The sequence below is a fragment of the Pipistrellus kuhlii genome, unplaced genomic scaffold, assembly GCF_014108245.1.
Source record: "Pipistrellus kuhlii isolate mPipKuh1 unplaced genomic scaffold, mPipKuh1.p scaffold_m20_p_1, whole genome shotgun sequence".
In the NCBI taxonomy this organism is placed as follows: Eukaryota; Metazoa; Chordata; class Mammalia; order Chiroptera; family Vespertilionidae; genus Pipistrellus; species Pipistrellus kuhlii.
In genome coordinates, this window is record NW_023425404.1 from 28,451,784 (window position 1) to 28,478,765 (window position 26,982).

The window sequence follows — 26,982 nt, forward strand, 5'->3', positions numbered from 1 at the left end:
TGTATATCTACTTTTGCCTCACCCTCTACATTGCTCAGATTCTCATTTCCCTTAAAAGTGGAATTTTTGAAAAAGGATGTATTAAGTTTCACATTTTGATGTGCGTTAACAAATTGCCCTTCAGAAGCATTGCACCAACTTATATCCTCACCAGTATTGCAGGGCAGTGATTGGCAGTGTCTGTTCCCTATAGGCTTTTATCCTTCTTAATATTTGTGAATCTAACAGGTATAAAATGTTCTTATTTTCTCATTGCTTTGGTTACTAGTAAATCTGAACACATTTCCATAGTTTATTAGCCATTTCTCTATCTTCTTTGTGATGTATCTGTCCAAAACCTTTGCTATTTTCTGTTGGTGTTTACAAAGAACCCTTTTAAAACAGAAACAAAACAAACAAACAAAAAAAACATGGTAAAGATCTCAGTCCTCTTCTATGCTGTGCATATTTTTATCCAGTTGTTCATTTTTAAAGATCTAGAAGTTAGAAGTTGAGAGTTATCTTTTCCTTTATAATTTCAGTCTTGAAGTTATTCTCAGAAAGGTCTTCTCTACCTCCAAATTGTAGAAATGATCTGCAATTAAATCTTCTTTTTTTACTTCTCATAATTTAAATTTTAAAAGATAGAGAAAAGTGGAGAGAGTAGCTAAATGAACAGCCAAATGCGTGTGATCTAAATTCAAGTTATTGCCATTGCCATGTTCATCAATTTTTTTTTCTTTTTTGCTTAAGTATTTTAAAGTACACACACATCATGCCATTCACTTCAGGTACTTCAGTATACAACCCTAAAGAGTTAAGTTACTTCGCTAGTCAGTGGAATCTTTGTATTCCTTAAACTTGTCCCATTGTTATAAGCTCAAAGGCCATACATTATATAATTCATAGTGTGTTTGTCATAAATCTTCTGAAAATTTGAATAAGAATGCACACATCTGCATTTTTGTACTTATACTTTCCTATTTCCTGGAAGATAGTAGTTGATTAGTACTTATTACGTGCAAGGCCCCATGCTAGGCATTTTATGTGATTTTCTAACTTTATCCTCCCTACAACTCAGGGAGGATGTCACTGACATCCCATTCTGTAGTCTTGTTTTTCTTTCTAGGAAATGAATTCTTTCCATCACTAAACTTTCCAAATGACCTTGGACTTTAGGATAAACTCGAATTGGTTACTTTCCCATCATGCACACTGACAAAACCAAGATAATGATTTATATTTAATGAGAAGGTTATTTTACTTAGCTTTTATCTGCCATAATTTGTATTTTCCTACTCTTTGAAGCTTTTATAGTTTTCTGTTTCTAACATCAAGAAGACATTTCACAGCTGCAACACCTCCGATGTGATAATAAACTCAGTATTCTCAGCTCTTCAGGGGTCTCTCTTTAGTGTTCCTTATTTGCTTGCCAAGAAATACCAACATTAATTCTCAGAACTTACAATGCATAGCATATTACACAAAGGATCATAGTTTTGCTTTCTATATTCCTGTTTTCCTAAGCTAATTAGAATAGCAGCAGCAGCAATAATCATAACAATAACACACACACACACACATACACATAGAGATAGAGATAAACAGATAGATAGATAGATAGATAGATAGATAGGGAGAGAGAGAGAGAGAGAGAGAGAGAGAGAGAGAGAGAGAGAGAGATTCATTCCCGAGGATATTTTTTCCCCATTGATATTTAGAGAGAGTGGAAGGAAGGGGAGAGACAGAGAGAGAGAAACATCAATATGAGAGAGAGACATCAATTGGTTGCCTCTCACACCCACTCTGACAAGGGCCAGGGATCATGCCTGCAACCCAGCTATGTGCCCTTGATTAGAATCGAACTGAGATCCTTCAGTCTGCTGGCTGCCACTCTACTCACTGAGTCAAACCATCTGGGACGTTATTTGTGGCATTTTGATTAAACTACTTTCTTACTTTCCCTTTAACTTTGTTCTGTGGTTGCTCAACATTTTAGACTTGTTCAGTTGTATTTCTTTGAATTTTTTTTACATTGACTTAACCATTCTCCATGAATTAGTTAACTGATTGGACCATGTGACTACGCAGTGAAATGTCTTTAACATTCTGCAGAGTATGGTAATTCAGATGTTGTGGAGTTATAATAACTCAGGTGCTGATTAATTATAGAGTATTTGTTTTCTGACATAAAATAATAATTATTTTATAATAATATAAAGCCCAAGTGTAGAGAATGGGTTTTGGACTTAGTGCCTAATCCAAGCTGTTCATTATTAAGAAGATTAGTTAGCCTCTCTAAACCTATTTTCTCTTCTATAAACTTGGGCATGGCCACTGCCCCTGCCTTGTAGATTGTACTGAAAAATGTTAAGCACTTGACGGATAACTCACTCTTAAAAGCATGTGGTAGTCATTGTTTGGCAAAAAAATTTTAGCATACATTTTCTTTTCTTTTTTTTTTTTTGAGAGAGAGAGAGAGGAAGGGAGAGGAATAGGAAGAGAGAAACATGAGAGAGGAACAGGGATCATTATCAATCAGCTGCCTCCTGCAAGTCATCAAGCCCGAAACTTGGGATGTGCCCTGACTGGGAATCAAACCTGTGACCTCTTGGTTCCTGGGTTTGACACTGAACCAGTGAACCACACCGGCTGGGCAGCATATGTTTTCCTAAAAGTAGAAGAAAGATAAATATTTCTGCATTCCTTCTTTGTTTTCAATCAGCCAGATTTCAGATAAAATGTGGATTGTAGAGCAGGTTACAACTTGACAGTCTAGCATTCTGTGGAACACAGCCTTTGAAAGTGACTATAAATAAGAGGTTGTTTATATCAAAATTCCAGTATCATCCTTTTAGTTAACATGTAAGTCTCATTTTATTTGTTTTTTCTATACCAAGGAAAACTCTGAATCTGATCTTGATAGTCTTTTAGTTTTAAAATAAATCGCTCATGAACAACATAGACTGATGAACAAGAACAGACCCAGAGACAAGGAACCATGGGTCAGACTGTTGGACCTCAGAGAGAGGGTGGGGATAAAAGGGAGAGATCAACCAAAGGGCTTGTGCGCCTAACCAGTGGTCAAGGACAAAAAGGGTGGGAGCATGAGTGTGGAGGGGTGGAGGATGGGAATGAGGGGATGAGAACAAATATATGACACCTTAATAAAGAAATTTAATTAATAAGTAACTATAAAATTGCTCACCATTTGTAGGAAGATGGGTAGTGGTCATTTTTATTACAAGGCATTATCCCCTTTTTATTTTGTGGTTTTGTTTTTTTAGACACAGCAACCTGGGGATTCCTGGAGTGTGGGCTTTTCATATCGGCAGCGTCTCCCCACTGGACAACGTCCAGCCAGCTACAGTTGGAGGATCCCTTTCTGAAGCCCGCGCCTCAGCTTCCCGGGAGCATTCCTTCAGCCACGCCGCAGCCCTGGAGAGAAACTACAGTGAGGACGATTTGGATTATTATGGTGAGAATGAGGAGGAGCCCGAATACCCACCGAGCGAACCGGAGGAGGCAATGAAAGGCCACGGCAATGCCAACGCTTCCTTGCGCTCCAACTCTGACTCGGGGCCTGTGGAAGGTGGGCTCTCTCCTCCAGATTCCTACCCGGACTCCGCTGTGCACCCAACACCCAGAAATAGGCCGTTCTCTCCGGAAACAGCATCTGCCTCCTTGGACTCTCACACCAAACCAGGGAGGCATGTGAAGGAGATGGAGGCCCCGGAGAGAGGAGGCCAAGAGGAGTCTTCGGAACAGCCATGGACCAGAGGCCCAGCGCCATCAGAGGCAGAAGGACATGTCCTGGGTCCTTCCCAGGGAGCCCCGCCGCCCTACCTGGAAAACAGAAGCATCCAGCCCGACGTCGATGGAGGGGCGCTGTCTCCAGAAAGGGGCGCTCATCCGGCCCGTGGTGAAGGAGTGGAGGCGCTGCCCGGTTATGCCCGGCCACGGGGTCCCGGGAGCCACGCGGAAGGGGCAGAAGATAACGGTCCCAACACTGGGGGTAAGTGGCTAGAACACCGGGTGCTCCGGTCCCAGTTTTAAAAAGGCTGGTTTTGCACGGAGCCATGCCTTTCCTCTCCGGCGAGTACGTGGAGAGTTTAGCCAAAAGAAGATTGGAACTGATTTCTGAACGCATGTTTCAGAGATAGAGTATCTTCCCTTTGCCAAAAACATCTTGGCAGGCGAATTCCGTTTGGAATCTCTTGACGATTAATAATGTTTTTTTTTTTAAACATGGGCCTCATGGAGCGAGCGGGGAAGGACTGGCTTGCTCGTGCCAGCGCTGCTCTCAAGGGTGATGAAGTATTTCGGTTTTGAAAGGTCAGCAAAGGTATAAAACATTCTGGGTCTTCACACACATCACAGCGATGGCGGGCGGAAGACGGGTTCCAAGTGGCTGTAACATCCCAGATTCTTACTGTGTGAGGGGACGACCCTGGTGCTCCCCTCGGCCAGAGCTACTTGGCTGTGCGTGGGAGGGGACGCCGCGGGGAGAGGACATGGCTAACCACCTGCGTCTTGTCATTCCTGCTCCGCGGCTGTGCAGCTGTGACATCGCCTCCCCAGAGCCTCGTCCTCATTTCATGACTCACTGACCTGAGCGAGGGGCCAGGAGGGAAGCGCGGGAGGAGGCGGTGGTTAGTTAATTCACGCAGATGCGGAGCCCGTGTCGCCTTCTCTTCCCAGGGCAGCCTTGTCGTGTCAGCTCTTTCTTCCCAGCCAGGGATGTAAACATGGGACGGGACACTGACCACAGAGCCATCCCATGTGTTCCAGGGCCTGCTCCTCTGACCTCTCATGGGAGGAAGGAGGTCAGAGGTGAAGGCATTCTTCAGGATCTCCTGTTTTGTTTCTTTCACTTTTTCTGTTTCCCATCCCTTTTGTGATAAAGAAAAAAAAAAAAAAAAAGTCGACCTAGCAAAGAGGGTCTTCTGCGGTGGTATGGGATTTGCTTGGAGAAGTGCTTATTTCAGGAGGGAGGGGACTATCTTGTGACTAAAGCTGCACTGTGGAGTGACCAGAGGGAGAGTGTTGGTGTCAGACTCGGGTTCTAGAGTCCTGGCTGCCACATTCCTTGCCAGGTCACACGAGGCAACTTCTGTATCCCCCAGCCTCTGACTTCTAAATACGTTGAGAGGATTGAATGAGCCCTAACTGATTTGGCTCAGTGGATAGAGCATTGACCTGTGGACTGAAAGGTCCTGGGTTCGATTCTGGTCAAGGTCATGTACCTTGGTTGCAGGCACATCCCCAGTAGGGGGTGTGCAAGAGGCAGCTGATCGATGATTCTCTCTCATCGATGTTTCTAACTCTCTATCTCTCTCTCTTCCTCTCTGTAAAAAGTCAATAATATATTATATATATATATGATTAAATGAGATATGAAGTTCTTAGATTAGTGTTTGCACCAGTTGGCTCTTCATAAGCGGTGGCTGCTGTTACTAATTATGGAACATTTACAGCGGTGGGAATGAGATGGGGGCGGGGTGAGTGGAGAATTAGGAGCGGGTTGTGAAGGGGTGGTGCCTTCATTTGTGCCTGAAGACTGTGCTGCTGCCAAGCTGGAGATGTGAGTTTTAGGGGAAGGCTTTGGAACCTCCAGACCCTCTGGGCCATTTCCTGACTTTCCAGCTTAAGTTCCATACATCTAGAGAAAGTTTGAAGCTAAGTATTAAAGGTTTTCAGGAATTTTGAGGCAATGATGTATTTCTCAGTGGTGTTTGCACTTGTGATTTCCTGCCCTGGGAAGAGGTTGGAATGTTAAAAAGCAGACCCACGGAGCGATTTATTAATTGGGAAGAGGAAGGGGCTGTCCCTCCTGCTTTGAGCTGTGAGAGGTTGAGATCACTGAGTCAGCGGAGGAGGTTGAGGGAACTGGCCGTGGAGAACAGAGGTGGCAACCGTAACTCTCCTGGGGCACGAACTATGTATTTATCAGACACTGGAAGGCGTCTACCACTGATAGCTGGGAAATGGCAAGATGCACAGGAAAAAGCTGGTTAATACACTGAGACATTTAAAAAAAAAAAATCTAACGAGTCACCACTATGTTAGAGAGTGGAGAGGAAAAACTTTAACACTTGAAAGCAGAGAGGGAAAATAGGTGAGCCCCTGTTTGCGCCTCAGGTTTTAGAAGTCTGTGAGGTATAGAACCATGCAGGCGTTAGGTTCTTTCTTTTGTACAGTAAATATCCCCCCTCCCCCCAAATGAAACCTTGGCACCCCAGAGGTCTCGCTGGCAAAAAAAGGAGATCCCTTGGTGGGTAGGAGTTGCAGAGACCTAGGCCTGACCCATCCCGCCTGGCTTTTTCTGTGATGGAGTGGAGGAGTGGACTGTGGTGTTCGGTGCACTGGAGCTTGATTTCCAGCTCTGCTCTGTGGTTTTGTGACTGGAGGGAGAGGTCCTCGTCTCTCCTGGGTGGGAATGGGGGTGGGTTTCTTGTGATATCCCAAGAGAAATAATTTTCTGAGGCTTGCAGGGAGAATGAGATGTAGTAGAGAGCTTTGTTTCCTTGGAAGGACATCCCTGAGTTTCCACTGTCCTGTTTCCCTCAGGGCAGTGATAGAAGAAGTATAGCTGGGCTTACAGATCTGAATTGGGAGCCAGTGTCCAGAGCCTCCTCTCCATGTTGGAGTAGAGTCCAGTTGGCATCAGGCTAGCTCGGTTTGTGTTCCCCACTGCAGTCCATCGGCCCATCGCAGGTGGGCCTATTGAGAAACACGGGAGAATGCAAGCGAGTCAAGAGCACATGAGCCACAAGAGAGAAAATTCCTTTGTATAGGAGATAATTTGTTTTCAAATTTCATTCCCTTGCAGTGGCCATGCCCGTTCTGGCCAATGATCTTGCTCCCATCAGGGAAGTACTTTCCCTGCGTCACCCCAACTTCACAGGGCAAGCGTCTGTCTCCCCTGGTCAGGTGCCTTCCCCCAGCCTATAATGTCTGGCTTCCCCCTTTGCTCTTTTCATTATGTATATAATATTATAGATGATAGATAGATAGATAGATATATAGATAGATATTTATAGATATATAGATATATATATATAGATATATATAGATATATATAGATATATAGCGGTAATATGCAAATTAGGCCGGGACGCCATAACGGGTCACTACCAGACAGGAGGAGATTGCATGCACAGGTGAGGCCCGGAGACAGAGACACGGGTGCCTGCTCAAGCTGGCATGGTGGCATGGGTGGCCCCGGAGCACACACAGACTGGGGGACCGGGGAATGCTGTGAGTCAGGTATGGGTCCTGGCCCCCCACAGGGTGCCTCCTTGCATGGTGGGAGGTGGGGCGCCTCTTCACATGATTTCAGTCACCTGCAGGACCTCTAGTTATTAATAACTGGCTAATTACAGTGGTATCAGTTTGGGGTAAGACTTAAGCTTACCAACGTTTTGTCCAACATTTTCCTTAGTTCTAACGTGGAAAAGTTTTAGACTTCATTAAGTCATTATGACCATTAAAACTGGGCATCAGAAGCACCTTGCCTAATGAATTTTAGTTTCTCCTTTAAGCTTCACAGTAGTCATCTTGCTAAAACAAAAAAGTAAGATTTAGTTGCAGCTCCTCATCCCAATATCTCCCCCTTCTTTTATTTTAATTTCTCCTTCCCCACTTAGGGACTCTTATTATAAACTTTCCTTTTTGTTAAGAAATCTAGATTCTTTTCTGATCATGTCTACACCAGGCAAGAATGTCCCAGTCACAAGCTGGTTCTGGCTTTAGGTATATACTTGCCTTATTCTGTTGTCTTAGCCCAGAAGCAGCATAAAAGGAGGGTGCAGTGTCCTCTGCCTCAGATGTTTAATTTCTCCAGGGAATGCTAAGGGCTGATTGTCAAACCAAAAAGTTACCTGCTGTGTGCTGTGTCTGATTGAGGCACTAGTGGGAGTTCCCCCTGGCATTTGTGGGTGCCCACTGGGGCTCCGAGAGGGAACTTGGCTGAGGATTGCGCTATCACAGTTAGTCCTCAGAATTGCCCTGTGAGGTAGTAGTATTATCCTTCCCATTTTATGGAGGAGGAAACTGAGGCCTGGAAATATACTGAGTGGCCTGCCTGAGTAAGAGGCAGACCAAGACGGCCAGAAGTAGGCTGGGAAGTAACACTGTGAAGGGTGAGTCGGCGTTATCACGTCAGGGAAGACATGAAGGAGGAGGTGCTTGAGCCAGGCCTTCAGGCCAAAGCTTGTGTTTGAGAGGGCAACAGTGGGGGAAAATTCTGGACAGGGAGGCGATGAGAATGGAGGTATGGAGGTAGACATAGAGAGACAGTATGTGAGTGAATGGAGGGGGTGGGAGAGAGAGAGAGAGAGAGAGAGAGAGAGAGAGAGAGAGAGAGAGAGAGAGGAGCTGCCAGTGAGGGCAACCGCTGACTAGAATGGGGACTGCCTGCATGTGGGTAGCAGAAATGACATTGAGGATGGGAGTCTTAAGGCTGTGGAGGTGGTGCTCCGAGGACCTCTGTCTGCATGATGAATTAGAAAGGGGGTGGGACACCTGGCTTTGAGACACCCCAGGCATTCATGCTCCATCGTGGGGCCTTCTTGTTTCTCCTAAGATGGCAGTCAAGCGGGGAAAGCCCAGGTGTGTACCGGATTTCCCTGTGGCTTCCTGTCCAACCCTTCTTTTGGCCTGGGGAAGGCTGCAGGGTGGTGTTGCTCAGGCAGCTTCTACCCTGGGATGCACTGGAGCAGGCTCCGCCACCCAATCCAGCTGTCCAGCAGGAGAGCCCCTCTCTGGGTGCACCTCCGGCTGCTGCGGTCTGAGAAGACAGCGGGGGGAGCCTCAGGTGTCAGGACAGTGGATGTAAACCCCACGCCCCAGCCAGGCGCCTAAGAACTGTTGGCCGGACAGCATCTCTGTGCACCGCACACATTCAGCGAAATAAACGAACATGTAAACTGGAGGAAAAAACACACCACCATTTTTTGGTATAAATTTGGATGTGGTTTTTCTCACTAGTCTGTCATTCTGGGAGGTGGGCAAACTTAGCGAAGTCTGGCTGCTGTGGGAAGGCGGGTCCCTTCTCTGGAGGTCGTAGTAGAGCTCATTTAAAAAAGTCACTCCAGCCTACCAGTTTGGCTCAGTAGATAGAGCATCGGCCTGCAGACTGAGGGGTCCCGGGTTCAGTTCCGGTCAAGGGCATGTGCTTTGGTTGCGGGCACATCCCCAGTAGGGAGTGTGCAGGAGGCAGCTGATCGATGTTTCTCTCTCATCGATGTTTCGGGCTTTCTGTCCCTCTCCCTTTCTCTCTATAAAAATCAATAAAATATATTAAATTTTAAAAAAGTCACTCCAGCCCGACCAGCATGGCTCAAGGGCTGAGCATCAACCTATGAACCAGCAGGTCAGGTTCGATTCCTGGTCAGGGCACATGCCCGGTTTCTGGGCTCAGTCCCCTATGGGGGTGTGCAGGAAGCAGCCGTTCAATGATTCTCTGTCATCATTGATGTTTCTATCTCTCTCTCCCTTCCTCCCTGAAATTTAAAAAAAATAAAAAAGCCACTCCAGCTGCCTGGGGCAGCCCCACCAGGAAGCCCTCCGCCCCCCTCGTGTTCGCACAATGAACCCGGTCTGTGCCTCGGAGTTTGCCCGCCTCCCACGTGGCTGGGCTGGCGCCCGGAGTGAGGGCGGGTAGGCCCAGGGCTGAAGACAAGCGCTTAAGTGTTTCTGGGGAAATGAAGATTGACGGGTGGATCAGAGCAAGCGAGAAGTTTTCGTTTTTGTGAAAAAATCCCAGTTAAGATGTGTCAAGTCCTTGGGCAGCACCTTTGCTTTTTCCCTCTCTTATGTATCCTCATCCTGTTTCCCTTTCTATCGAGGATATGAGAAGAGTAAAAACACATTAAATGGAGAGAAGAAGTGAGATTTAAAAACCCTCTTGTTAAGATTCCTTGAGCAGCTGCCTACCCTAAGTTAACAAAATCTTTGTGAACTGAACTCACTCACACCTGCCAGCCTCCGCCTTTAGCCCTGTCCCTCCCGCCCTGTCCTACAGTGCCAGCACCTGTCTCGGCCATGTGGACTCCATGACAGAGGCTCCCTGGCAGAGAGGGGGTCCCCGGAGGGGCTGGGAGACAGCCTGCCCCTGTGAGTAACTTCAGGAGAGAGGAAGCCATGGAATAAAAATGGCTTCTCAGCATGGGGGCTGTAGTCCACTTGCATGTGAGACCCTTGTTGAAAGCGCTGGTTTCCATGCCCGGCCTTAGCTTCTGAACCAGATTTGTATTGTAAAACCAGGTTCTCTGGTGATTGTGAAGCCCACACTTGAGTACTATCGGTGTAATGGAAAGACATGGGACGAAGAGCCAGAATATCATGTAATCTCTGTGGGCCTCGGTTTTCTTATCTGTAAAATGGAGGCAGCATCTCCTTATCAGAATTGGAAGAAGTGTGTGCAAATACAGTGGAAACTATGATGTAAAGAGCATATAAATAACCACGGAACAAGAAAAATAGGGCCCTTTTTTTTTTTTTTTTTTTTGAGATGCTCACATCTTATCCATCTGGGGTCCAGACACTGATCCCACACCTTTAAGTAGTTCAGCGTATTTGAATCTCATGCAATTCCCATAGGAATCTGAGAAGTCCCATTAGCCAGACGCGTGGCTTTTCGGGCCCCGATAGAGAGGTGCCCATGGGATCACATTTCCGGGTTCAGCTCTCGCCCTTCGCCAGGGAAGGCCTCTGGCCTCTGGGCGCGGGGTTGCCTCCGTTAAAGGGTCCTCACACTGCTTGCTTGTGGATCCGGGCCTAAGTGGGCCACAGCACTGAGATGGGCTTCTTGGCTGGCCAGGAGTGAATGCGCGAGCTTCCCTGAAATCCCACTCGCCCCAGATGGCCAACATTAAGGAGCATTCTCTAGCACAGAAATGGAACATGTGCAAATACCCTGAACGTTATCATCAGTGGGGAGTAGCTGAGGCTCAGATTCCCAAGGCCCACCCATAGAGAATCTGAGTGTGCTCTGGGAATTTGCCTTTTTAACAGGTACCCAGGTGATTCTGCTGCAATGCGGGATCCACAGGAGAGATGCAGCTCCCTTCGAGCTGGTGGAATAGCGCCTGGGGGAGGGGATAAGTCCCTGTCAGAGCTGGATTGGCACTTCCCTGCCCAAAGCTTCTGCTAGAACTGACCTCCCACAAACCTGCTCCTGGGTCTCCCTGTCACAGTAAGTTGGCAAGATGTGGATACCCTGTGGACTCCTCTCGGCCTCTCCCCTCTCTGCTTCTCCCTCCACTCCATCCACCAGCAGACGCTGTCAACACCACCTCAGATATTCCGGGTCTGGTCCCTTCTCCACCTCGCCACCAGCACTTCCTGCTACTAAGGCACCGTTCCTGCCCGAGGTTCCTGAAGTTGGATCATGTCACTCTTTTGCTGAAAACCCTTGGCAGCTTTCCAGCTCACTCAGTCTCAAGGCCCATCCTCCTTGTGACCTACAGGTCCTGGGAGACCTGCAGGGTTACCCCTCTCCCTTCTCTCCTCTGTCCTCCCACAGCCCCTCCCGCCTGACAGACAGGCTGTCTGCCTCCACTGCCCCCTCCTCCAGGTCTCGGCCCAAAGGCCGCCTTCTCCAGAGGCCTGACATTTAAAGGAGCACATTCACCTTCCCCGCTGGTCCTTCCCTGAGTTCAGTCTCTGCACAGCTCTTGGCACAATCCTCCATACTAAGTAATTTACCTGTCTGTTGACTCCTGCCTAGAAGATTGTAAGCTCAGGACAGGAATACATTGTCTTTCTCTCTCTAACCCCCACTCCCACCCCATCCACCCTCACCTCCACCCCACTCTAGCCCCAATTCCTAGACCAGCACCAGGGCCATAGTGAGTGCCCAATAAATATTTGTTGAATTGTTGAATGAAGATTGCAATAAGCATTTGCTTTGCACCTAGCAAGCCGCCCCTGTGTGAAGTGAGTGCACCTGTGTGTGAAGGCAGGCAGGGAAAAGGGGCCCCAAAAGCAGGCCTTCCAGCCCCCTGATTAGGAGCGAACCTATTTGCGTGCCCCAGGCGCGGCTGTCCTGGGGCGGAAGGCTGAGCTTGTGACGCAGTGCTTGGCTCAGTGAATTCCATCCTGAGGATGCCCTGTTCCTCACGCACACCAGATTTTAAAAGACTCCCAGGCCAGCTTAGCAATAACGAACTTAACCCATCGTTTGTCTCATCCTAGCCTTTCCTGGGAGCCTAACCATTATTTTTCTTTGTTTAGAAAAACATAGCCTGCATGCCCGTCAGCTTAAACGTGCACAGTTGTCTTTGTGGCTGGCTGCATGGCCATGCCTCTCTCTCTACCTATTTAGAAGCCGGGCCTGTAGCTAGTTTTTTAGTTAAAATAATCTAATGCTCCACATCTGTGGTCCTCCATCCCTTCTCTCCGTCTCATAACCCACCCTTGGAATGGGAAATGGGTCAGAGAACGAGTCTTCACCAAGGAACAAATGGGGGGGCACATGACACAGATCCATCCTTTCCTTAATTTGGGGCAGAGCAGCGATAGAGTTTGGTTTTATTTTGAACTGGATTTCCCGAAAATGACTACATTGTAGACCTGCATGAGATTGCTTTTTCACCTGGGGGCTCAGAGTTTACTAATTTAGAGAACATGACTTCTGCAATGAGGCGTGAGAAGAGGTGTCCTCCCGATTTCAGAAATGAGGAAACTGAGAGACGACGGCCTTTCCGTAGTTTCCCACGGCCATCTGAGCCATGCTGGGGTAAGTTCTAGGCCAGTGGTCGGCAAACGCATTAGACAACAGAGCCCAATATCAACAGTGCAACGATTGAAATTTCCTCTGAGAGCCAGATTTTTTAAACTTAAACTTCTTCTAGCGCCACTTCTTCAAAATAGACTTGCCCAGGCCGTTGTGTTTTGTGGAAGAGCCACAATCAAGGGGCCAAAGAGCCACATGTGGCTCATTGGTCGCAGTTTGCCGACCACGGTTCTAGGGCTTGGGACCCTGCGGGTTCTAGAGGGAGAATCCGGGTGGCAGCCGGGCCTGTGAGTACACTCAGGTGTGCCTTCCCTCCTGGTGCTATTTCTTTGCATTTAGTTGCAACTTTGAGCTGGAGAAAACAGACTTTGACACACCCAAGCCACATTCATTTCTTTTTACTTCCTTTCTTAAACCAAAGGTAGACAGTGATAGATATCTAGCTTCCCTCTTAGAATAGTTTTTGTCATTCTGTCTTGAGTTTTTGTCACTTTTCTGTTTTAAAAGCTGTTCAGGGTTAGTATGCCTTGTTTTTAATTTTTATCAGGCTGGGGTTTCTCAACTGTGCCGTGCAGGCCCTTGTCCCAAATCTTGAGTCACCAACTTCCTTTTCACTCGTTTCCCAGCCAGATGTTGCCCTGGAGTCAAGAGTCTGTAATGCCACCCCCTCAGCTTGCTGGACCTCAGGAATCCGTAAGCAGCACTCAGGTGCTGTCCAAAAGCTCCTGCTCAAGCTTCCCCCTACCTGTGTTTTCCCAGGGTGCTGCCATACGCCTCTGATCATCGCCGTCATCTTCTACCGTTAAGTCTGATAGCTCAAACCTCCCTTGCTGAAGCCCCTGCTGACTAGCCCCAGACCCCTGGTCAGATCCTTCATCCAGCTCTCATGATGCGTGGACCAGGCTTCCCTGGAGGGGTAATAGAATCCTGGGCCAGACTTCCTGAGTTCAAACCCAGCTCTGCTGCCTCCTGCCCCTGTGACTTCAGGAAAGTCACTTGAACCTATACCTCAGCCTGTTCATCTAGGGAACACGGATCAAAATTGCCCCCTGCTCTGCAGAAATTAAGAGTTCAAGTTCATAGGGTAGTGTCTGGCATACATTAAGCACTAGTTCAGTGTTAACTTTGTTCTGCCTGGTGGGTACAAGTCTCTATGGAACTACTAGTGGCCCAGTGCATGAATTCGTGCACAGGTAAGGTCCCTAGGCTGGCTGGAATCAGGGCCTATCGGGCCCTCTGGCTGCTGGCCAGGGCCTTCCTTCCCCTGGCTGCTGGCTGCTGGCTAGGGCCTTCATTCTGTGCCACCCCCTGGTGGTCAGTGCATGTCATAGCAAGTGGTTGAACTCCCAGTTGGTCGAACTCCAAGGGGACAATTTTCATATTAGTCTTTTATTATATAGGATATTGTGACATATACAGTGCTACATCTTCCCCCACTGGTTTCTTTGTTTCTGTTCTATGCTGGAATACTGGGCAAATATTGATTCCCCCCCCCCCCCCCCCCCCCCCCCATCATTTTTGCTTCCCCTCTCATTCCCTCTTTTCTAGACCTAGACCTGGGACACCACTACCTAAACTAGGGTGTCTGTCTTCCTGGGAAGACATCAGCATCAGTCTAGCACTAGAGTGCTGTGCCTTTCCTGTTGGCACAGATATCCAATACCAGCTCCTGGGGATACAGGAGCAGAGGCGTGCACAGCCCCTGCACCTCCTGGTGGCTTTGCTTGGGTTGGCAGAAAGCCATCTCTTGTCCATCAGTGCCCACCCCAGCCACACCCCACCCATGTGGCCCTTTATGATGCATGGCGTTTGCTCCAACTCCTTTGTTTCTTGGTAGCACTTGGAAGCTTGCTTGTACCCAGGTCTGCCGGGGCTTCCAGGAGACTGGGGTGGTGGCCAGGCTCTACCACCGCGTGAAGTCCTGCCTGTTTCCCAAGAAACCTTGCAAAGGCTCAGGGCTTTCAACAGCTGGATGGACTCCCAAGTCTTTCCCTCCATTTTCTCCCCCGCACTTTCCTTAAGGAAGCTGCGTGTTCTTTAAGGCCCCTCTCCTCAAAACAAACAAATAAAAACAAAATTTTTTTTTTCTGGGTAGTTAGATAAGACATAGGCTATTCTCTTTAAGATCAGGGTCTCTAAAAGAAGAGAAGCATGAATGGTTAGGCATAAAATGGCATTTGTCTCTTTTGTCTTCCTCTGAGGGGGTCAGGTTGAACTAAAATTGCTGATCTTTGGCCGTGTTTGACCCCCACGTTGGCAGTTTTGTACAGTTCACCCTAACACATTCTTACTGGTGGGCTCTCTGTTACTCCAAGCAGAGTGCTCAGCTCACGCTGGCTCACCAGCCTGGCAATGAGACCAGGTGGGAGCCCCGGTGTCAGCAGCCATTCTTGCCAGACCAGGCAAGTTAATCCCCCTGTGTTGAGTGTTATTCCTGTCTCTCAAATATCAATACCCACGTGTTTGTTACAATCTAAACTAGGGGTGTCGAACTCAATCAGAGAAGGGGCCAAAATCTAAAATCCAGCCTAAATCGCGGGCCGAATGGTTTACTGAACAGTCATAAACTGTCATTGTGATGGAAACGCAGTGGAGTGCAGTGATGACAGCGCGGTGCAGGCCACATTGCAAGGCCTGGCGGGACGGATTTGGCCCACGGGCCTTGTGTTTGACACATGTGATCTAAACTGATGTAACAGAGAAGATACGGTGTCCACGATGAAGCTGGCAGCATCAAGGAGGCTGGGATCGCCTAGTCCCGAGGTCGGCAAACTGCAGCTTGCGAGCCACATGCGGCTCTTTGGCCCCTTGAGTGTGGCTCTTCCACAAAATAGCACGGCCTGGGTGAGTCTATTTTGAAGAAGTGGCATTAGAAGAAGTTTAAGTTTAAAAAATTGGGCTCTCAAAAGAAATGTCCATCATTATACTGTTGACATTTGGCTCTGTTGACTAATGAGTTTGCCGACCACTGGCTTGGTCCTTTAATGCAGGTTTATTTGACCTTCTAGACTTCTTGTATCGAACTCCCAACAAGGAGACCTGTGAACACAACCACCAAGCGTGCTCCCGGAACGCCTTCTGCACTGACTACGCCACCGGCTTCTGCTGCCACTGCCAGTCCCAGTTTAACGGAAATGGGGAGCACTGTCTGCCAAGAGGTGAGACGTGCCAGCCTGGCAGGCTGGGGGCTGCTCCGTGTCTATTTCTGCTGCTGGCTCATTTCCAGCTGCCACTGGGAGCTCTGTCTGTACACCTCGTACCTCTGCTACCTGAACCAAAGCCTTAGGAGCTCGCAGATGCTCAATGGATGTTTGAGGAATGAGCATGTTTGGGCTAATGTCCCAATTTGAGGATTAGCCAGAAACGTTAATCCTTTTTTGCCAGCTCATTAGAGTCAAAGTGGATGGGAGATAGGGACGATGGGAGAAAAGAGATCGAAGACAGGTGCATTTCACACTGAGATGGGTAATTGGTTGATCTGGGAATCGTGGACAATGGCTGATGATTGAGTTGGGGGGGGGGGGGTTTTGCAGTGGAATTACGTTTTCCGTGGGCCCCTCCCCAGCCTGGATGATGACCTTGTTGTTTTTCAGGGGCGCCTCATCGAGTCAACGGGAAGGTGAGCGGCCGCCTCCTCGTGGATCACACCCCTGTGACCTTCACGGATGTGGACCTGCATGCTTACATTGTGAGCGATGATGGCAGAGCCTACACAGCCGTCAGCCACATCCCCCAGCCCGCCGCTCAGGCCCTTGTCCCCCTCACCCCTATCGGAGGCCTGTTTGGCTGGCTCTTCGCTTTAGAGAAACCGGGCTTTGAGAACGGCTTCAGCTTCACAGGTGAGCAGGGCCCCGGAGAGGCCGGTGGTCACCGTGGCTTCGGTGGTGTTGCTCCTTGGATTCTTATTCTGCGTCCCAGAGCCACAGGCGTGTGGTTTCCTGTCTGGAGGCAGCTGGGGCTGGTTTGGCCTCGCAGGACTGCTTTCGGAAGACAGTGGTTTCTTCTCAATGGCATCTGCTCCAATGCCTTTGTTTTGGGAAGCTCCGGGGGCCCTCTTGTTTTAACGGGCAGAATAAGTGGGAGGTGGAAGGAACCGCTGCAGCGTTGAGCTACCCTGGCCCACCGTGGCTTCCTCCCAGTTGTCCTGACAAATAGAATGATTCCATTTGGCCAAAACCGTTTTGGTTCAGTAGATAGAGCGTAGGTCTGGGACTGAAAGGCCCCAGGTTCAATTCCGAACAAGGGCATGTACGTTGGTTGCGGGCACATCCCTGGTAGGGGGTGTGCAGGAGGCAGCTGGTCGATGTTTCTCTCTCATCGACATTTCTAGCTCTCTATCTCTCTCCCTTCCTCTCTGTAAAAAATCAGTAATATATATATGAATGATTCCATTTGGAGCATTTGTGTCTTCTCACCCCAATTTGTTGAAGCTTGTTGGTCAGACTGTTTAATTGAGTTGTTATGCACAGATCTGCCCAATAGGGAGGCTCAGAGGGTAGCAATAGGGCACTTGGAAGTGATAGAACCTTTCCTCTTCTCCCACCCCCACCACTCTGACCTATGAGAGGAGAGACCAGAGCTGCTCAGACTTTATCCAGCACACAGATCCCCTGGGTGCAAATGCAGCGTCTCCCTCAGTAGGCTCGGGTGGGGTCTGATTTTATTTTCCTCACAAGCTCCCAGGCGATGCTCATGCTGGTGTAAGGACCACCCTGTGGTAGCGAGAGTGCAGAGGGTAATTTTTGGCTTTTCTGCTCTCCACCTGAAAAAGCTTGTTTCCTGGTAGATTTATCTTATTGCACATAAATGGCTGAGAGAAAAGTCCCACTCCACCCCCACCCCTAATCTCTAGCTGTAGAGCTCAACAGCTTTTAGAGGACCTTGCTCTTAATAAGGGTTTGACTAAAACCTTGAGTCAAACGTAGATAAATATAATACAAAATACCCAGTTACATGTGAATTTAAGATAAACAATGAATAATTTTAATAACTTCATGTAAGTATGCCCCATATATTGTGTAGGGCATGCTTATGCTAAAAACATATTCATTATTTATCTGAAACTGAAGTGTAACAGGGTATCCTGGTTCGTTGGTTCGTTTGTTTTTGCTAATTTGGGCACCATTGAAAAGAGAAAGGTCAGTGATGTTTCCAGGAGTTTATTTCTCACAGAAAATAAGCCCCTACAAAAAAGAAATGGTGTGAGATGTGGCAGGATAGCAACACCCTCTGTAAGAGGGAAGTTGAGGAGCTGATGTAATCGACAGCTGGCAGCACTTAGTCTTGGGGAATCACGTGACCTCCTTAGGGCCTTCCCCCGTCCCCCTCCATCCGCAGTGGAAATTGGGAGATGAGGGGGGAGGACATACGCACTAGTGATTATTACTAGAAGATGCAAGACCCCTTTTCATCTCTGTACCGACTTTTTCTCCCCCTCCAGGTGCTACATTTGTCCATGAAATGGAAGTTACTTTCTACCCAGGAAAGGAGAGGGTTCAGATCACTCAGGTGGCTGAGGGGCTTGGCCCAGAGGACTATCTGATCACGAAGACCAACATTCAAGGCCAAGTGCCTTACATCCCAGCAGGCTTCACAGCCCACGTGGCCCCCTACAAGGAGCTTTATCACTACTCGGACTCAGGTATGTGTAACTGGTCTTCACATCTGTAACATGAGAATGGTGCATATCGCCCAAGACAGTGTCGGAGATTGAGTGTTACTACATGGCATGTCCTTAGACGAGTGCGTGGCACGTAAAATAAGCTTAATGTCCTTTTTTTCATTTTTGTTGTTAATATCAAATTTATAGTGTAAGTGAGCAGAGTGTCAGCTGTTATACACAAGTATCTTAATGTTCCTACCCAATACTTTCAAATAATAATAGTGTCATCAACAACAATTTTGTCTCTGGGGATGGGTAGGGATGCTATAATTATAAATAGTTTTTAACCCTTTTGCTCTCTGGGCCGTGTCAAAATAGTGAATATTGGAATTTAGACTCATCCTATAACTTTATTTCCGCCTGCTTTAAAGTGACAGACATGCTGCAGTGTTGTAAAATTAATGCCAGGTTTGGAGTCAGAAGATAGAAAAGCGTGTTCTGGATCTGCCACTTAAAATAGGTGGGGAAAAGGTCATCATCTGAGAGCCTGTTGTCTCATCTTCAGAATGAGAATAACAACACCTTTTCTGTCCACCTGACATGGGGGAGATGTGCAAAGCGAGATCTTTGTAACACACCACCCGAAAGCAAGATCCTGCCGGTCACAGCTGCCACACGGCCGTTTGCGTGGGTTGTCTCTCCGTGGCCCTTGCTCCTCTCACTGTGTGAGGACTGGGCGCTGGGCAGAGATGCGGAGAAGAGAATGGCTGCTGAGACCTGGACTGTACAGAGGACAGTGGGTGCCAGGTAACTGGCCTGTGCTCCCGACTCGGGACTCAGATTGAAAGAAATGACGCCTTCCTTTCCCTGGAGCCCTTCAGACATATTCAGGCACAGGGGGTGGGAAGCCATCCCCTGTGTGATGTAGAGGATGGACTGGCTAAAATCATGGGGTGTAGAGTCAGGTGACCAGACGTCCCTCTTTTGGCGGGACAGTCCCGATTTTTTGACAATTTGTCCCGCATCCCACGACGTTTTTAAAAAGTCCAAAAGATTTAAAAGAATCTTTCCAAAAATAGGGACTTTTTTAAAACGCCACGGGACGCGGGACAAATTGTTAAAAATCGAACTGTCCCGCCAAAAGCGGGACGTCTGGTCACCTTAGTAGAGTCAGGTGGCCACATGCCAGCCTTGCATCTTTGACTACTTCTTAGCCTCTATAAGGCTCTGCCCACGATCACAGGGTGCACCTCATGGGCTGGCACATAGTAGCACTTATCTTCACATAGCGACAAGCAGTGACCGGACCTCCTCCCTCACAGTACTTTGGCTCTGAGTCAGCTCAGGTTCTGGAGGTTGCCTTGTAGGTTTCCGTGGAAACTCAGGAACTTCCCAAGCGAACATATCCCAGGACTTAGATAAAAATGTATGTGCAGACAAACATACTCTGTGTGAAATTCTCTGTAGTTAATATTTTTCAAATTTACTGGTTTGCCTCCATACTGTGTCTACTGCAGCTGTGACCTCCACGAGTTCCAGAGACTATTCTCTCACCTCTGGTGCCATCAACCGAACACTGTCCTACCACATCCAGCAGAACATCACGTACCAGGCGTGCAGGCACGCGCCCAGAGCTCTGGGCACCTCCGCCACCCGGCAGCTGACGGTGGACCGGGCCTTGGCCTTGTACAGTGATGAGGAGAGAGTGCTTAGATTTGCTGTGACCAGTCAAATTGGCCCTGTTGAAGGTATAGTTTCTTTTTTTGTTCTTGGGGAAAATTACATGTCAGCTTTCTTAATACCTTTTTGAGTAGCCTCAGAGTGATTCACAGAGGTTACTAATGGTTGCTGTGCCAGGCTCTGTGTTGTATGTGCTGGGTATAAAGATGAATAAAGCAGGGTCCTGTCCCTGAGGTGGAGACAGAAGCAGAAATGGAACTTTGAGAACAATATCCTTGCCAAGCTTGGGAATGGAGCATCCTATGTGAGGCTGGTTTGTAACAGAAATGATGAGCACTAACCTGTATTGCAACCTGTATTGGGAATACAACTGTGAACAAGCTGGGGCCAAGTTAGGAGGCAGAGGGATGCTGGCAGGTAGTTGTGATAATTGTGATAAGCACAGGGTGCTTTTAGCCTGGTCTGGAGGTTCAGGGAAAATGTCTCTAAGGCAGAGACAATTTAGCTAAAACTTAAAGGTGGGACAAAAATCCAGTGCTCCCCAAAAAACAAAACAAAATACAACTGACATGTATGAAAAACTTACAGTTGACACCACACTTAATGAGGAAAGACTGGATGCTTTTTCTGTAAGATCAAAAACAAGCCAAGGATGTTTGCTCTTCTATTCAACATGGTTCTAGCCAGGGCTATTAGTCAAGAAAGTGAGACATTGGAAAGGAAGAAGTAAAATGGTCTGTATTATATAGTATGTTCTTATATGTAGAAAATAATCTAAGGAATTCACATTAAAAAACTATTATAGAACTAATAAGCAAGTTCAGCAAGGTTGCAGGATATAAGGTCAATATACAAAAATTAATTATATTTCTATATAGTAGTAAATGAGCAAACTGAAAGGAAATTAAGGAAACAATTTCATTCCAAAAATAATAAAATACTTAAGATTAAATTTTTAAAAACAAAATATGTCTACAAAGGAACCTATAGAACATTTTTGAAAAAAATTGAAGATTTGAATAAATGGGAAAATATTCCATGTTCAAAAATAAAAAATAACTTAGTATTGTAAAGATTTTAGTACTTCCTAAATTGATCTATAGATTCAATACACTCCTGTCAGCTGGTTGTATGTGTGTGTGTGCGTGTGTGTGTTTTGAGAAATTGACAAGTTGATCCTAAAATTCATATAGAAATTTAAGGATCCCACAAGAGCAAGATCATCTTGAAAAAGAACAACAAAATTGGAGAATTTGTACTTCCTGAATTCAAAACACAGAGTAATCAAGACATTGATCTGTATGTCTAGACAGGTATAAGGCTAGACATACAGATCGGTGGAACAGAAGTGAGTCCAGAAATGCACACATTTACTGTTAACTGCTTTTGACAAGGGTGCCGAAACAGTTGGGTGAGGAAGAAGACTAATCTTTTTTAACAAATAATTCTGGGACAATTACTGGATATCCATGTATAAAATAATGAAATTGGACCTCTACCTCACACCATGTACAAAAATTAAACTCAAAATGGGTCAAACACCTAAATGTAAGAGCTCGAATTTAAAAAAAGACATGGGATGAATTTTCATGACCTTGAATTTGGCAATAGCTTCTAAGAGGATGATATTTTAAAAAACACAAGCAACAAAAGAAAAAAAATAGGTAATTTGGATGTCATCAAAAATGATGTTTGTGCTTCAGAGGACATTATCAAAACAGAGAAAATATTTGTAAATCATATATTTAGTAAGGAATTTGATCTAGAATAGATAAAGAACAGCTTAAGAATAAAAGGATATAACATAAGTAAAAGATAGGCAAAAATTATGGATAGACATTTCTCCTAAGAAGATATGCAAATGTCCAATGAGCACAGTAAAGGTGCTCAGCATTATTCGTCATCAGGGAGATGAAAAATCAAATCCATAGTGCGATACTATTTTACATGAGTGGGATGGATATAATTTAAAAAAGGATAAGTGTTGGGAAGGATGTGGAGAAATTGAAACCCACATACATGGCTGGTGTGAGTGTAAAATGATTGTACTTACTATGGAAAACAGTCTAGCAGTTTCTCAAAAGTCAAACACAAACTTACAATCCAAGCAGTTCTACTTCTAGCTATGCATGCAAGAGAAATGAAAACTTCATGTCCCCACAAAAATTTGTCCATGAATATTCATAGCAGCATTATTCACAATAGCCAAAAGGTGGAAACAACCCCAATGCCCATCAATTGATGAATGGATTTTTTAAAATGTCATGTATCCATACAGTGGAATATTATTAAACATAAAAAGGAATGTTGCTAATACACATTACAATATGGATGAGCTTTGAAAACATGCTGACAGTAACTAGGTAGGAAAGAACATATTGCATGATTCTATGTATATAAAATATCTGGAATAGGCAAATCCACAGAGGAAAGCAGTTTCGTGGTTGCCTACCTGAGGAAATAGTAGGGAAATAGGGAATTGATACCAAATAACAGGAGATTCAGGTCAGAAGACAAGACTCTTCAAGGAGGCAGAGGTGACTTGAAATGAGAGTCCTGAGTTAGCTGGTTTGGGTGGGAGGTCAGTTTGGTTTTAGGAAACTTAGATGGACACAGGCATTGGGTGTCCGGCTATGGGATTATAAGATAGTGAATTGAGAACAGGCCAGTGTCACTTGATTTTAGAGGAACATGCACCTCAGAGAGATGGAAAATTGCCAATTCCTCATAGAGAGACTGAAACAAAAACAGCTGGGGAAAGCATTCTTCATCTTTGAGTGTCCAGCCCAGCCCGTAGCTGGGGAGTAGGCGCTCGGTCTGTGAGAACAGTGATGAGTGGGAAGGGCCTCCCAGGCCACAGAGGATCGTTTAGGGAAAAGATAGATCTCTGGCGTGTTTTTCCTAAAGACATACCACTTAGGAGTCTCAAAGGGCCAGAGAAATCCCACACACTGGCAGGCACAAGTTGCTAATTTGTCTTCAGAATTGTATATGATTGTTCCCTTCCGCACCACGTCTAATAATAACAAGAGGGATGGCAAAGGATGGTTTGCTTGGTGCTAAACACCAAGAAAACCAAGTACCCTCACGAACTAATTCATGTTCTCTCCACTGCAACTTCAACCCAGTCAGGGGACTGTTACCCCGCTTTCCAGACTGAGTGGAGACATGAAGCAATTTGCTGGGTCGCAGCTAGAAAGGGGGAGGGGAGCTGGACCCAAACCTGAGCACCAGCTCCAGAGCCCCCTCTCCCCTCCCCAGGGCCTTCCCCTCCACCTGGCCTTGCTGGCCTCCTGGCCACTGGGCTGCTTCTAATTTAGACCAACTTTTACAAGAGGGAATGCATAGTTTAACCCTTTATGTTTGCACCCTGCTTCATCCACCCCCACAGAAAACAGCGGTACTATTTATTCTCTCCAAATAGGGGGGAAAAAAAAAAAAAAAAAAAAACAGGGTGGAGGGGATGTTGGCGGGGTAGGGATAGGGTTGGGGGGGAACAAAAGAAAAAGTGCATAGAATTTCTCACTTTTTCCGGGGGAAACAATGATCTGGTTGGAAAGTCTGTGGCCCGGCCCAGCTGCCCCTGAGGTGGGAGCCCCTGGCTCCCCAGGGCTCCAGGAGGGGTGCTGAGCGCGACGGCCACACGCCCACCCCTTCAGTGTGGGCTGGCGGTCTCCTGCCCTGGCTCCCCTTTGGGGCTCCATCTGGCGAGTCGAGCAGACTTTGGGCAGAGGGCCCCGCACTGAAGCTGAGCAGGCTGTTCCTTTAAGGAAAACCGCTCTTCCCTTCTTGATTAAATGAGAAAATGAGTTCCAGATCCCCTGTTGGAGTCAAGCTGTTTAAGAGGGTGAGGGTGAAGAAGAAAATGTCTGAAGAAGGGCACCGCTATTCTTTGCTTACTATAACAGGAGACAAGCTAACACGCCATGGGGAATGAAGAGCCACGTGGCTGTGGAGATGCGCTTTTAGAATAATGCTCCTGAAAACCAAGTTTAGTCAACGGGCCCAGAGCACAGGAGGGCTTTAACACTCAGGTTAAGGCTCTGCTGTTGTCTGCTGGAAGCGCTTACTAATTTTGAGCAAAGGGCTCCACGTTTTCATTAGTCATATGGCCAGTCTTGTCTGTGACGTGTATTTTATTTTAAATCGGTTTTATGGAATTGGGGGCATTTTTCCTGAATTTCAGGTAGGCCGCTGTATCCTGTCCAAGGTTGCTCGTCAACTTTTGTGCTGCCTTTTTTTTTTTCTCTCTCTCTTTATACGCCTCGGAGAGGTGTAAGCTCTTATATACTCACTGATCTTCGCTGGGATGTGCCAGGGTGAAAATGTGATGCTGGAAAGCACTGGACGAGAAGGCCAAGCATGAGTATTTATAAATTAAAACATTTCAAAGCACACATTCCCCTTTGGCTGGGTAGGCCAGGCATCTTGTAAAGAATCTTCTCCTAAAATGGAGAAATAATCCTGGGAGAGAATTGGGTTCTTGTCTTCCACCGGGCCTCCGGTGAGGACATGACCCTGTCGTTGTTAGCTGAAACACAGGCTGGGCCTGACTCAGGAACTTGGTCTACACTATTATAATAGATTAACCCAGCGACCACAGCCCCAGTGCTGGGCTTCTGTCCCGTCTGCAAAGAGGTCCAGAGGGAAAAAATGAAGGGCGTCCAAGGATGTTTGCATGATTTGGGGGCTAGGCTTATGCTGGCAAACTTAAGTTCATCAGGTTTAAAAAATGCTGGAGTCATTTGTTGGTCCTCTTCTCTTGGCAAAGTTGCTGTTACTCTGGCCAGTGTCATTTAGGCAAACCAAAGAGAAATCTTTGGCGCCTCCCTCTCTCTCTCTCTCTCTCTCTCTCTCTCTCTCGCTCTCGCTCTCTCTCTCTCTCTCTTTTCAGGCCATAATATGGGAATTGGTACCATGAGGCTATTCTACTACAGGAACACACTGTGGTGTTTCTTTTAAAGTAGATGATGGGACTTCACCAGAAAGCAAGGGTGTCCCAACAGGGACTCAGCCAAGGCCTCCCAGTTCACAGCAGGAAACTGGGAGAGTCCTAGTGTAGGCAGTGGGGCCAGGACCGGGGTGGTGGCCAGACATCCTGAAGGACTGGGAACAAGTCCAATCTCTGGGGCAGGCGACAGCAGCAAGCACTTGGGTCCAGCCTAGGTGGGAATGCCACAGTCTGTCTGCAATGCCAAGATGCTGGTTTCTGGGGAAGTGAGGGAGCTGTTAGGAAAAAGACAAGACATGGCGTGTACTAAGCTGGCTGTCAAGATGGGGAATCAGACATAGAAATCCAAGGCAGAAGCCCAAGTTAGCATGACTTAGAGAGGGCCCCAGTGGTAGCAGAGATGGCCTGATGTAGAACCGGGGAGGTTTGGATCAGGCTCCTGAAATCTTTCAAATCTAAGTCCAAAATTAATTCTAGGGATTGAGACAAAGATAAAAAATACTTTAAGTGAGGAGGAAGATGAACATAGTCACTGGGAACTGGGGAGGCCTGCCTGGGAGAGTCACTTTTCACATGTGTTGGATTTTCTTTATTTTCTTCAGTGGTTCTAACGGATAGAAGCATTGTTTGTGTTCTTGTTTTATTTTATTTATTAAATGTATTTTATTGATTTCATAGATGGAGAGAGAGATCGAAACATCAATGATAAGAGAGAATCATTGATCAGCCGCCTCCTGCACGCCCCACACTGGGGATGTCTGAGCCTGCAACCCAGGCATGTGCCCTGACTGGGAATTGAACCCTGACCTCCTGGTTCATAAGTCAATGCTCAATGACTGAGCCATGTCAGCCGGGCTGTGTTCTCATTTTTACTGGAGGAATCAGAAGTAAATGGAAGTGCTCATGGTTAATGGATTCATACTATATGGGTGATTGGGGCCCTTTCCAACACTATCATCTCTGTGCCCTGAGCTGAGGCTGGATAACTTTGTGAAGTTCCTTTGGTTATGGCTGTCACAAAATGATGGAAAGCATGGTCTCTGGAGCCAGACTTCCTGGCTTTTTATCCCAGCCCCATCCATCTCTTCTGGCTGTGTGGCATTGGAGTGGGTTACCTCCTCACAGTGTAGTCTTGAGGATTTAAGGGGATGGGAAGTAAAGGGTTTAGAACAGTGCCTGGCATATAGTGCTCGATAAGCGTTACTATAAGTTGCATGTAGAAATAAAATTATTTAGGGAAGATTTCAGATGTTAACAGTCATCACTATCTAGTGGATGGATGGGTCCACGGCAGAGTTAATCCTAAAAAGTGAATACTGCAAAAATCATTCCTCTTTATTTTGTAGAAGCAAGATTTTTCTCATGAATTTTGATTTATAGTGAATTTTAATGAGAGATTGCTCAATTTATGAGCAGAAATTCAGGGTGTGAGTCCTTATTGTCCCACTTCCTGGATTTGTGAGCTCAGGCAATTTTTCAAATAGCTCTCACTTTCCTTATCTGGGAAAATTACCAATAATGGGGATGACAGCCCCGCTCAGAATTACCCCAAGAATCACATGAGCTGATAGGCCATCTATAATAATCTATAATAATAAAAGGGTAATATTGCTAATTAGACCGGATATCTTCCAGACATCATTCTGGATGTAACTTCCTGACGAAGCTGGGGCTGGAGAGAAGCCATCCAGGTCTCGGGTGCCTGCAGGCAGCCCAAGAGAACAGCCCGGGTCCCGGCTGGGTGCCTGCGGGTGGACAGAGGAGGGAAGCAGCCCGGGTCCCAGAAGCTGGAGGGAAGCCAGGGAAAGAAGGCCTGCTCTTGGCATGAATTTTCTTGCATCAGGACTCTAGTTAAATAAAAGGATGCCATGTATTGGATATTTTTAAAAATATATCTTTATTGATTTTGGAGAGGAAGGGAGAGGGAAAGGGAGACAGAAACATCAATGATGAGAGAGAATCATTGACCGGCTGCCTTCCACACGTCCCCTACTGGGGATCAAGCCCACAACCCAGGTATGTGCCCTT

At 46.8% G+C, this 26,982-nt stretch overlaps 1 protein-coding gene across 7 annotated transcripts in view; it reads left to right on the forward strand.

The window, feature by feature from the left end:
- NID2 (nidogen 2) overlaps positions 1–26,982 on the forward strand; it is a 61,368-nt gene that overhangs the window by 11,358 nt on the left and 23,028 nt on the right. For all 7 annotated transcript variants that reach the window (XR_004987718.2, XM_036436771.2, XM_036436778.2 and 4 more), the window contains exons 4-8: positions 3,267–3,994; positions 15,730–15,879; positions 16,315–16,560; positions 18,162–18,362; positions 19,841–20,071. Coding sequence is in view for 6 of the 7 variants with exons in the window: in XM_036436771.2 (XP_036292664.1) it covers positions 3,267–3,994; positions 15,730–15,879; positions 16,315–16,560; positions 18,162–18,362; positions 19,841–20,071 (1,556 nt within the window). In the remaining variant the exon portion in view is untranslated. The remainder of the gene's footprint in view (positions 1–3,266; positions 3,995–15,729; positions 15,880–16,314; positions 16,561–18,161; positions 18,363–19,840; positions 20,072–26,982) is intronic.